This window comes from Talpa europaea (genome assembly GCF_964194135.1).
Source record: "Talpa europaea genome assembly, chromosome: 9".
NCBI classification, from domain to species: Eukaryota; Metazoa; Chordata; class Mammalia; order Eulipotyphla; family Talpidae; genus Talpa; species Talpa europaea.
In genome coordinates this window covers 13,245,222-13,258,418 of record NC_140076.1, presented here as the reverse complement: position 1 = coordinate 13,258,418, position 13,197 = coordinate 13,245,222, and the positions used below count along the sequence as shown (strand labels likewise).

Genomic DNA, 13,197 nt, shown 5'->3' with positions numbered 1-13,197 from the left:
TGTCCCTTAGTACCCACACAACCCTCCCTGGTGGTGCGGACTTTTCCATAGGCCAGGTTTCAGCAGGAGGCCCCAAAGACAAAGCTTGGCAGAGGCTGTGGTAGCCATCTCTCTCTGGAGCTGAACTTTGTCCTCCTCAACAGGGTATCATACGTCTTCATTGACACGGCCCCTTTATAAAAGCCTGGGCCAGCTCTTAGGAAATGAAGTGTGTCTGTGGGGTAACCTGATGGACCTTGTGGTCTGCTGGGTTGGCTGATGCTTCGTAATTGCAGATTGTCACTTCATGCCGGCGGAGCTGCAAGAAAATTGAGAGGCTGGGTCAGCTGGCCGTTTCCCAGACAGCACACATTGGTATGGTCCATATCCAGAAGTCATCATCTAATCTCTTCCTGCTCTGGTACTTTATCATTACCAATGATTTGCCCCATAACTTAAAAGGTTCATTCTCCTAATACAATGGTAGCACCATGACAACGGAACCTTGTCTATCTTGTTCATCATCTTATCTCTGGTGTCCGGAACAAAAAAGGTTATCAAAAATGTTGACTGAAGGAAGAATTTTTTTTTGAAAGATTTATTTATTTATACAAGAGCTGGGGTATAGGCCAGAAGTACGGGAGGGTAAGAGAGTTCACCAGAGACAGAGCGGGGAGCAGAACAGGCAGATGGACCAAAAACACTGCTGAGGGGAGCAGCGTGTGAGACAGGAGAGGTCTGCTGTGCCATGTGGGTTTCTCCCTGATTGGCTGGGAATCAAACCTGCTCTGCAGAGGCTGCGAACAGCTCCACAGCGCTGCGCTCAACCCGCTGCAACACCGGGGAGGCCCAGAAGGAAAGAATATAAAAAAAAAAGTGGGAAAAAAAAAATGAATTGTATCAATTGTATTATTTCTACTCCTTTAAAATTACTCTTGACTGTCAAATGAGATGGATGGTTTACAATGATGAAACCAAGAAAAATTATAAAACAGAGCTATTAATGGATGCCCTATTTGCTCTTGTTCCTTTTCTTAAAGCTCCCACAACACAGTGTGTAGAGATATATACACACAGACACGTGTCAGAGGAGCAGTAATTTCTCTAACTCCATCTTACCTCAGTCCATTCTCCTCTCAGGCCAATATAAAACACCTTTGTGGTATCTGCTCCAAAGTTTTTTGAAATATGAATTGAGAGATGATAGACATTTGAAAAACGAGAAATTCTAAAGGACAAAAGGAATGGGGAGAGAAGATACGGGTTAGAGATCAGTGAGAATCTCACCATCATGTCAAAAACAATTCCAGTTCCAATTCATGGAAAAATCCAGGTAAACGTTAGAAAACACCCTTGGGTTCTTATGTTTCATTCCTCTCCTCTGGACAAGGAGTTCAGTGAATATTTACTAAGCATCAGCCAGATTCTGCCCAGAGAACAGGAACAGAAAATCGAATCAACACTGCCTCTGCCCTCAAGGAGAAGGAATGCAAAATGCTGTAACCAAGCAGGAATTCTAAAGCAAGTTCACCTCATTCTTAGGTAAGAAGGAACTAGTAAAGAAAGAAGGTGGTCACCTGTAACTTGGTCTGCACTCAGTCCACTATGCAAAGAGGAATGCTGAAAACACCTTTCCTAAGTCCACTCTAGAAGCTCATGCAGATCGCCAAATGCAGAGAGGCTAACAAGTCTGTGGCTTGCACTGAATCTTTGCCAAAGGTTGACCAAGCCAAGGATCAAGCCTCCCCTGCTGTTTTAACTCGTTTCTGATGCTGAGAATAGCAGTCAGCCAAAAATATATTGCATGCCTGGTGAGCATTAATGCATATATGCTTGCTGCAAATGAGGGAATCCTCGGTTCCTGCAAAGACACAGATGGCAAGACAGGCCCAGGGCTTACTTTGTGGCATACTCTAGTTCTCCCGTAAGGTCCCGGTTCAGACTAAAGGTCTGATCTGGCTCCCTGTCTGTGTCATCAAAGGACATCTGTGGAATGTTCTTGTACCTGAGAAAGGAAAAAAAGGTACATTACCACATTTTTCAGTATTTCAAAACTTCCCACCAACGCCTCAACGGCCTATCGAAAAGAGATCATATTTTAGAAACGGCATTTATACACAGATATCTTTAATCAAATCTCTGAGTGGGCTAAGATCACATGAGAAGCAATACACAAAGAGATTGCTCAAACTAGGTCACATGCAGCAAATGCTTGACGAAAAGAAGCAACTCAGCACATTCAGACCAAGCTAAGGACATTAAATAGAACAGCTTACTCATGGGGAAAAAATACTTTGGCAGAAACATATTAAACACAGTTAAAAGATAAGATCAGGTAACCTGACATTCAAGCATTTTTTGCAAGCAAAATTACCCTGTATTCTGAGTACGTTACAATTCTCAAAAAAATTCAGCTTGGCAATTTTCACTGTGAAAAGAGCACAAGAGGCTGCAAACTCCAAACAAGTTTTGGAAAGTCATGTAAAACTGCTAATGAAGGAGAAAAATCTTTCAAAGAAATGGCTGAGAATCCCTATGCTGTCTCCTCTGTAACTCACAAATTCTAAAGGACCGAGCCACACACCCCCACATCTCTATGGTGTTTTACTGACGCACCCACACAGTAGGGGCCTAGATATTAACTGCAGCAAAATGCATGTAATTTAAGAAAGCAAATACTTTGCTTCAAAGTATTTCTAAGAATGATGCACAGAAGAAGAATAACAGTAGTAAACATTTATGAGCGGCATTATGAGAGGCAGTGTAACACTGTAGTTAAAAGCAGTGTCTCTGGAGTCAGACTTGTAGGTTTAAAGCCTGGCTCTACCAGCTTCACTTACCAGCTGTATAATTTTGGGCAAGTGATTTAACCTTTCTGTTTTCCTCATCTGTAAAATGGGGGCCATGATAGTATACATCCCATTTAGTTGATGTGGAGATTAAACTGAATCAATTCTAAGAGACACATACATTTAAAATGTTGTATTATGAGAAGTTTCAAACATACACAAAAGTAGAGAAGATATAAAGCATCTCCTTAGTTATCCCTCAGCTTCAATAGACAAGGACAATGTGCCGATTTACCACCCCCATTCTGTTTCTACTTGACATTTTATTTTGCTTCGAGTTAACATTGGTTTACATCATAATTTGTGTTTTAGAGGTACAGGATCTCCCCTTCAGGTGTTACTGAACCACAACCACCACCAAAGCCCCCAAAATCCACCCCATAGTCCTTTGTGTTCCTGCCCCGTTCTGCTTGGTATTTATTTTTCATTTCTGATGTATCATTATTTTACATCCTTGTTTGTTTTTATTACAATACAGGACTTGTCTCCTTAGGTGTGGTCACCATAGTATTCCCACCAACAAAGCATGTCCCCCAACACAGTCCACTGTGCTCTCCTCTCACCCTGTTTTCTCCCCTCCCACTCTCCCTCTGCTTGATATTTTAAGGTAATACCAAACATACAATTTTCTCATAAATGCTTCAGTATGTAGCTCTAAAAAGAACTTTAAAAATACCTATGACGCCATTAACAATAAATGTTTAATATCATCAAACACTCCAAATTTTATGGATTTTAAGTCACCATTTAACTTTTCTGGAAGTGTCAAGGGCAAGTCATAGTTGAGTAGGGAATATTTCTTTACTGATAGTATATGAAATGATGATGTTTTTCACATTCATTGACATCTTCGATTCAATAAAGTCCTCAATGATAGGCTACTGGAAACCAAGTCTTTAAGTGAAACCACATACAACAAAACCAGGCCTCAGAATAATGTCATTTTGTTCAAAATCAGTGGAATTCTTTTTCTCATCGATGTTATGATGAAACATTTGAGGCCATGCTCTATATGAAAAAAGCCAATACTCACAAAGGCTATGTGAGTATTGCAGCACCTGCCCTACCCAAAGTGGGCACTTACTATGTTCCAGACTTTTTAAAATTTTTATTTATTTTTAAAAGATTTATTTATTTATACAAGAACCGGGGTACAGGCCAGATTCGTGGGAGGGTGAGAGAATCCACCAGCAACAGAGCAGGGAACAGAACAGGCACAATGATGAAATATACTGCTGAGGGGAGCAGCAGGCGAGACAGGAGAGGTCTGCTGTGCCAAGTGGGTCACCTCCCTGGCTGGGGATCAAACTCGTGCTGTAGTGGCTGCAGATAGCATCATAGTGCTGAGACTTAACCCCTTGCACCACCAGGGAGGCCCATGTTACAGACTTATTATAAGCTCTTTATATGACATTATTTTATTCTCTCTACAATCTTATGAGATTTGTGCCATTACTCTTCCCATTTTACATATGAAAAAGATGAAACACAGAGATAAGTAAAGCCTCAAAATCCTAAAACTAGCAAGTGATACCGCCAGAATTTGAACACAAGCATTTATTCCAGAGCCTACTCCTAACCACAATGCAACACAGATGTCTAGTCTCCTAAGCAAATGAGTCTCCAAAAGCATCAACTCAAATGTACTTTGTTCCTTAAAATGATTCAACATGTGGATTTGCTTGCAAATTCATTTTTAACATTCAAAGGTTTCAGTTTCTTAAATCTCTCATTTAAATTGATCCATTTTTTGGGGGGGGCCTCCCCGGTGGCGCAGCGGTTGAGCGCTGGGTTGCAAAGCTGCCCGCAGCCTCTGCGGCGCCGGTTCGATCCCCGGCTGCTCCCCGGCCACCATAGGAGGGTCCCACATGGTGCGCAGACCTCCCCTGCCACCCGCTGCTCCCCTCAGCAGTGTACTTCGGTCCTTCTGCCTGCTCTGCTCCCCGCTCTGGCTCTGGTGAATTCTCTCACCCTCCCGCGCTTCTGACTGTACCCAGTGCATGTATAAACAAAACAAATAAATAAATAAATAAATAAAACATGCCTCTATTAAAAAAAAAAGATTAAAAAATATATATAAAAAAAATTGATCCATTTTTCATACAATTTTTTTTTTATGTAAAGTTCTTTTGATATTTGTTTCTCTAACACCCAGAAAGTGGTTTTCTGCTTCATTTAGGAAAGTCATGCTGGAATAAGCCAAGTTGTCAAAAAAGGTAGTACCCTACCACTTCTGGTGACAACAGAGCCCATATGCAATGGCAAACAGAACTCTGATAACTACACACAAGTTCAGATGGAGTAATTCCATGTCAATGATGTAAACACAAAGATTGTAACTATGAAAAAGCAAGAGGAAACTTTAAGGAGCCCCAAGAGTAGAATGCATAAAGATGAGTCCTGCAAGTGGATGATAAGAAAACTGCAAAGTCATCAACAATTTACAGTTACAGGATGCTCTCTGAATCAACGCTGCCATGGTAGATACACTAAAAAGAGAAAAGATGTTGGCCTTAAAGATGCTTAATCTAAAAATTCAGGAAGAGGGCCTCCCCGGTGGCACAGCAGTTAGTGCTGGGCTGTGAAGCTGCCCTCAGCCTCTGCAGTGCCGGTTCAATCCCCGGCCACCAGTGAGGGTGCCACATGGCGCGCAGACCTCTCCTGCTGCGCCCGCTGCACCCCTCAGCAGTGTATTTCGTCAGTCTGCCTGCTCTGCTCTCTGCTCTGGCTCTGGTGAATTCTCTCACCCTCTGAGCTTCTGACTATACCCAGTGCTTGTATAAATAAATAAACAAATAATTTTAAAAATAAATAAAAATTCAGGGAGATAAATGCATTCTGATGCAAAATAAGAACAAGACCAAGATATTGGGAAGGGGAGGTAGATATTTAACCCAGTTAAAATGTTATTCTGGAATACAGTGCTAACCAAGAAAAGAGAAAGAGAATTCTAGGAGCTTGAGGGCCTAAGCCCTTCCCACTTACAGTCTCATCTCAGAGGGGTGTGAGTCATCATCCTCTCCCATTATAATGATGCCTTTGAGCTTGACATTGCCTGTAAATCTGCCAGAATGCAAAAGAGAAGGTTGTCAACCTGGGTTTGATTTTCTGTTTAGCTGTGTGACCCTGGGCAAGACCCTTTCCATTTCTGGATTTCAGTTTACTCCTGTGTCTTGCCTAAATAATTTCTAAGACTTTCCTAAATAATTTCTAAGGCCCTGTCTACTTCTGGGATTCTAGTTCTAAGACATTTACCTCTACTTTGCAGTTATCTTTCAATAAATACATCTTTTTTCTATTTGCATCAAGAAAGCTCTGATGCTTTCCTCCTCGAACTCCCCACCATAATCTGCCCCATTGCAAGACACAGATGTGTGCTTTTGACACAGCCAATGAATGAATGGATTCGGCTAAGCCAACTGGAGACTGCCTATTAGCCTGAGGTGAGCACTAAGGAGATACTTACGGAATATTAAATAGAAGCTCTTCATCTGCATCACTTTCAACAAACTGGAGGGGAGAGGTGGAAGGAAAAAACAACAAATATTTGCTGGAGAACCTACAATTTCAGGCATCTTCCATCCTATTCTACAAATGAAGTACAAAGCAAATAGAATCAAACTCCCTCAGTTTTCCTGGACATATTGGGGTTAATCAGTTAATGGCCACAGACACTCCAATCAGAGAGTTCTTAATGGAATTAAGGAGGGCGACTAGCCTCTTGAAATCGCATGCAAAGCTCTGTGCCTAGGGCGTCCACTGCTTTCAAATAGCCCATCATGGTAAATGCTCTGGGCTGGTCTATGGTCTTCACCAGGTGACATATCAGGTAGCCATTGGGTGCAGTGGTCAAAGGTTAGGGAAAACGCCCTCACGGTCATCCTCCTCATTACCCTCTGCCCGTCACACACACCCCCGCTGTGTTGATGGCGTAGTCAAAGACCCTCTTCCCTTTTTCGGCAAAATGGGGCCCTGTTGGCCTCCCACAGGGGCTGGCAGAAGAGGCACGGGAAAGCCGTTGTCAACCAGGATGCTATTTTTAACATCAGGAGTAGGGCTGACTGAGCTGCGGGTGGCGTGAGACCCCCGCGCGGGTCCCCGCCTCTCCCGCCCGCCCCAGGCCCCAGAAAGGCCCACCTTGGAGCGGTCGGTCCGCTCTTCCCACGGCTTGAACACGCCCCGGCCGCTGCCCTCGCGGCTCTCGTTGAGGCACTGCAGCCGCTCCAGGTCGATGCGCAGGTACAAGCCGTAGGCCAGGCCGCGCTGCTCCGGAGGCTCCTCCCGTTCGGCGGCACAGCGGCAGCCCCCCCCGCCATGGCTGTGGCCGTGCGACATGGCGACGCCGCCACCTGCGCCGGGATCTCTCCGCTCCGGCCGCCCAGCGCGCCGCGACCGCCGCGTCGTAAAAGGCGCGCCCGCGCGGCGCATGCGCCCCAGGGAGGGGGCGGGGCTCGGGCGGCGCTTCCGGCGCCGGCGATGCTTACTGACGCGCTCGGGCCTGGAGGTGGCGCTGTTGCTCTCCCTGCTGCTCAGCGTGGGAACGGGCGGGCTGAGAGACTGAGCGGGGTTCCGAGGAAATGGTGGGGCAGGGATTCGAACCTCCCCGCCCCCAGGCTAAAGTCTCTGCACTTTTCATTTACGCCGCTGTTTCCTGGGGAGCTGGTGGATTAAAGCGTGAGGACGGTCAGTCCCTGAAGTGCCACAGCGTTAGCGTCGCCTCACGTGGGCGCGCTAGCCCGGAGCTCCCAAGCCCGCGCTCTGGACCCGGGGCTCCCGCTGGGGCCAAGTCCTGGGCCTGCCGCTGACGGTGTGACACTGAGGAGGTCCTTGTCCCCACCCCGAGACGCCCTTTCCTCGTCCTACATTGGGAATAATGTCTGTTTCACAGGAACACAGTGAGTATTACATGAAATAAAGCACTTAGATTTTATTTATTTTATTTTTTTAAGTCTTTTATTTTTTAAGATTTATTTATTTGTTTATACAAGCACTGGGTACAGTCAGAAGCGCGGGAGGGTGAGAGAATTCACCAGAAACAGAGCGGGGAGCAGAACAGGCAGACTGAGGAAGTACACTGCTGAGGGGAGCAGCGGGCGCGGCAGGAGAGGTCTGTGAGCCATGTGGGACCCTCGCCTGGTGGCCGGGGATCGAACCAGCGCAGCAGAGGCTGCGGGCAGCTTTGCCGCCCAGCGCTCAACCGCTGCGCCACTGGGGAGGCCCAAGCACTTAGATTTTAGCACGATGACTGACACTTGCTCAGAATTCAATAGCCTCGTCAGCTGTTGTCTCACATCCAAGCACTGCCACTTTAGCTGTGTGGGCAAGTGAATTAACCTCTCTGAGCCTGTTTGGTCCCAGTAAAGTGCAAAGATTGGAGAAGATGACCTTTACATCCCTTCCCCATGTGATGTTTCAGAGAAGTATTTTCAAATAACTGGTTGTGACTCATTCATAGGTCTTAAAATTCATTAGCGGGGTGTGACTAGCTTTCAAAAAAATAGAATACGATTTAAAATTAAGAATGTATTATACATTTAAGTCTCGATTTATGGAGCTTTTGTTTTAGCTTCCAGTGTGTGCACTCAGGTGAAATGTAGAATTGATGCTGGCGTGTGTAACAACTGCCGCCGCTTTACCGCAAGTTCTTGTCTCACGAAACTGTAGAAAGGAATTCACAGACCTTTTGAAGTAAGTAAGCAGAGAGAGACAAATCTTGTCTTTGAAAGAAGAGTTTATTTAGGAAAAAGAGACAAAGAAGAAAGACTCCCAGGTATAAAGTACTTGGGAGGGGCCAAGATGAGCCGGTTCGGGATATTACGATGGCAATATATACTTTCTCTCCCTCATTATCTTTAAATTTTACTCTTTCTCTCCATGATTGGTTAACTCCCAGAGGGTCTCACACTTACTAAGTGGGGAAATTTCACATTCCTTATCTAACAGCTTTCCCTTTCCCCATTTGTCATGCTTGTCACTCTATCTTTATGGCCTAGTCCTCCGGGTGAGCGTCTCTACATTGAAGTTAAGCAGCTGCCCTTCTAAGTTGTCCATAAATTAAACCACTCTCCATTTCTCTAGTCTCCACCTCCCTTTATCACCTGAAGAAAACCAGGACCATCGTTAACAGTATTAATATTGTTCATGGTCCTGGGGTGTTTGTTTTCCTAATGGAATTGGTTATATTTCTTTGGTTGTCCTTATCTCTGAAGCCTCCCTAAATTCTTCAGAGGTCCCCTCCTGCACTGTCCCTGAAACTGCCTAAAAACCCTAGCTTGCCCTGTGTCTCAGAATGTTTTTCATATTGTGGGTTGAAGTCAAAAGGATTAAAAGCCACTGTTTAGAGTTGGAATGATTTTAGTTTTGTAAGAGGAGCCCTCGTGGCTCCTGGTTTTCTGAGGGCGCCAAGGCACCCAGCTGAACATCATCAGCCTGTGCAGCAACCAGGTTTGGCTTTTAAGAGAAAGGCGGGGAAAACAGGGCAGTTTTGGAGACAGGAGGGTCAGCCCCATTCTTTCAGATACAGCAGTTTATCTGCCCAGCTCTGGTGCCAGACAGTGAGGGCAGTTGGATACACTACCAGGGTTTTGATTTTGAACACCAAGCTGATTTTTAAAAAGGGTGAGAGGTTCAAGCTCTTCTGGCACCAGTTTCAAGCTTGCAGGAGCACCAATTAAATCTTGGGAACAGCTGGTTTGGAAACTGGGCCAATCAGTTTAGAAAGACGGGTACTTTTTTGTGTGTGTGTGACCCTCGCTGGTGGCCGGGGAACAAACCGGTGCTGCAGAGGCTGCGGGCAGCCTTGCAGCCCAGCACTCAACCGCTGCACCACCAGGGGAGACGAAAGATGGGTACTTTGAGGGAGATATTAACCCAAGCTTCAGGGAGGCCAGAGGCTCAGCTTGAAGGAAAAAGGTTTTGGGAGATGCTAAGCTTGATAGAGGGAAATAAGTGAGAGGCTTAGAGCCAGCTTGAGAGGAGAGGTTTGACTGGTTTTGGAGAGGCCTCAGTCAGTTTGAGAGAAGCTGCTTAGAAGGCTTCAGTTGGCTTGGGAGGATGGCTAGATTCAAGAAGGTTTAATTCAACTTGGAAGAAACTTCAAGAGGAGACCAAACCCTGGCTTCAGGAAGGATGCTGCTGCCTAGTGCGGCCTCAGCAGTACCACCTGTGACCACCCCAGCTGCTGCAGGTTAGTTGGGTCCTGGTCAATCGCTTACTGGTTTGCCACCAGCTACAGCTCTCATCAGAAGGACACATATATGTATCTCTGTGACCTTAGGCAAGTGAATTAATCTCTCTGAGCCTGTTTAACCCTAGTAAAGTGCAAAGTTAGATAAGATGACCTTTACGTCCCCTCCCCATATGCTATTTCAGAGCAGGAAGTGTATCTAACATGCCCTCATCTAGGACCAAAGCCATGGGTTTTTTCCTTTTTCTCTTAAAAGCTAAACCCTGTTGCCATGCAGGCTGCTGATGTTCAGCTGGGCACATTGGCCCTTCAGAGAATCAGGAGCCAGGAGGGCTACTCTTACAAAACTAAAACCATGTCATAACTCTAAGCATATATTGTGCTCTCTGGACAGCACAGCTATCTTGCATGAGCAGCTTTTGGTTTGGACAGTTGGACACTGTAGACACTCTTGAGGTAGGACAGCCGACCATTTGTGGCCTTCGGACATCTTCCTTATCCCAATTTCCCCTTTGTAAATATACCCTGTTGTTGTTGCACCCTGAGACTGAGCTGTTTCTTGCAATTATGAGGGCACAGGTGAACACAATAGTGTTCACAATAGTGAACACAATTTTTATTTATTTGTTTGTTTTTTGTTTATTTGTTTGTTTATACAAGCACTGGGCACTGGGTACAGTCAGAAGCGCAGGAGGGTGAGAGAATTCACCAGAGCCAGAGCGGGGAGCAGAGCAGGCAGAAGGACCGAAGTACACTGCTGAGGGGAGCAGCGGGCGGCAGGAGAGGTCTGCGCACCATGTGGGACCCTCCTCCGGTGGCCGGGGAGCAGTTGGGGATTGAACCGGCGCTGCAGAGGCCGCGGGCAGCTTCGCAACGCAGCGCTCAACCACTGTGTCACCGGGGAGGCCCCTAAAGGTTTATTTATTTTTATACAAGAGCTGGGGTACAGGCCAGAGGCATGGGAGGGTGAGAGGATTCACCAGAGACAGAGCAGGGAGCAGAACAGGCAGATGACAGAAATACACTGCTGAGGGGAGCAGCAGGTGCGACAGGAGAGGTTTGGCGCGCCATGTGGGATTCTCGCCGGCTGGCTGGGATCAAACCCACACTGCAGAGGCTGTGGACAGCTTCACAGCGCTGCGCTCAATCCGCTGCACCTCCGGGGAGGCCCAGAAATATATATTTTTTAAAGATTTATTTTTATTTACTTATGCATGTAAGATCTGGGGTGTAGAGCAGAGGTACAGGGGGGTGAGAGGATTCACCAGAGACAGAGTGGGGAGCAGAACAGGCAGATCTACTGAAATACACTGCTGAGGGGAGCAGCGAGCGACACAGGAGAGGTCTGCTGTGCCTTGTGGGCCACCACCCTGGCCGGGGATCAAATTCATGCTGCAGTGGCTGCAGATAGCTTCAAGTGCTGAGGCTTAACCCCTTGTGCTACCAGGGAGGCCCTTTAGTAATATTTAATTGAATAACACACTCAGTAGCCCTTCTTTGGATTAACACAGACCTCACCCAGGAAATCTCACTGTTGGCTTTCCTGTCATTTTCATTATAATTACCCTCTACTGATTTATTGAGGACTAGGTGCCTGGCAGGTATGTTCTAAGCTCATTATGTAATTTATCTTAATTATTTGTCACATTACTGAATGTTATCCTGCATTTGAAAAAGAGGAAAACCAAGCCTGAGGAAGGTGAATAAACATGCCCAGTGTCAGATGAGGGTAAGAAGTAACCAGGCTTTGAACTTATCTCTGCTTTTCCTAAAACAAAAGTAACTATTACATCAATTAGTTTATGCTGTCTGATAAATCACTCCAAAACTTTAAAACTAAGCAGCAAACATTATTTCTCATGATTCTGTCGTTTGCTTGGGCAGTTCTCTCTGGGCCAATCTGGCTTGGGCTGGGTAATTTAGGACAGCCTCACTCATGGGTCTGGTTGATACTATTTTTTTTTTTTAGCATTTAAAAACTTTTGTTTTTTTGGTAGAAGAGCTGAGGTGTTGGTGACAGGTGCAGGGCGTAGGAGGGTTCACCAGAGACAGAGTGGGGAACAGAACAGGCAGACTGACCGAAACACACTGCTGAGGGGAGCAGCAGGTGAGACAAGAGAGGTCTGCTGCGCCATGTGGGTAGCTCCACGGCCGGCAGGGATCGAACCCTCACTGCCGAGGCTGCGGACAACTTCACAGTGCTGCGCTCAACCTGCTGCGCCACCAGGGAGGCCCTAAAAAAATATTCTTAAACTCAAGTTTTATTGGGAAAAGTTAATGAGTCGGATTATCAATATGACAACAGCATGTACCACTTCAGCTTCTTTTTACTTACTGCCATCCAGCACCTGCTTCTGGAATTGTAACAGTGCTAGATGCAGTAGGTTCTTCCCCTTTCCCATCTGCACGCTCACCACTGGTCTTTTCCAGACCCACTTCCTGGTGCTCACCTTCCAATTAAGGCCCTTGAACTGCAAATTCTCCTCTCTCTTATTCAGATGCCATATCTAGATTCTCAGTTGGTGGTTTCTCTGGCTGGGAATTTTGGTTTCTGGGCAACCACAGGTCCAACCAGATTAGAGGGCTCTTGACCATCTTACCTTCCTCTAGATCTCCATCTTATTTGTGCAATCATATTGTACAACTTTCTGCAAGAAAGCAGAGCCAGAATCAGAGAGGGAATGAAAATAGAATCTACCTCCCAGTGCCACACAACCCACCTCCAAGAATCTCCTCTTGGTCCCCCAGTATTGTGAAATGTGATGATGACATTGTGCTTGGTTGTGCTTCTTTTGTCTTTCATTGTGCTGGATACCTGATGGGTCCTTGTTCACTTTAGCAACTCCAGGACAGAACATGAGCACACAGGTTAAGACATCTGCCCGCATCTGCTGGCGGCTCCTTGCAGGGAAACAGGGCCTCGAAGAGAGTGGGTAGGGCTAGGATCCTCTGTTTTCTCTTCCACCACCTTCTAGTGCAAATCTCCAAGAGATCCAGAAATGCGAATGTGCCCTTCCAGATCATTGTGAAGGTTTATTTGTCAAGGCCACAGACTTGGCTGTATTTTATCTGACAGTGCATAGTTCCATTTATAGCTGGTTAAATGTGCCTCCATTTGTACTCCTGCTCCAGCGCCACCAGTATTAGGTGTGGCCTGCAAATCACACTGGTTGCCCTCTCTAG

General features: G+C 46.0%; 1 protein-coding gene across 1 annotated transcript; it reads right to left on the bottom strand.

Moving 5' to 3' along the window:
* Nucleotides 1-196: 196 nt before the first annotated feature.
* Nucleotides 197-7,163, bottom strand: PITHD1 (PITH domain containing 1; the record flags this gene model as incomplete). The annotated part of the gene is made up of 6 exons (XM_084242006.1): nt 197-298; nt 1,099-1,207; nt 1,880-1,984; nt 5,814-5,891; nt 6,295-6,338; nt 6,966-7,163. 6 exons carry the CDS (start codon nt 7,161-7,163, stop codon nt 197-199), a joined length of 636 nt encoding a protein of 211 aa, XP_084098132.1.
* Between the last annotated feature and the right edge of the window lie 6,034 nt (nt 7,164-13,197).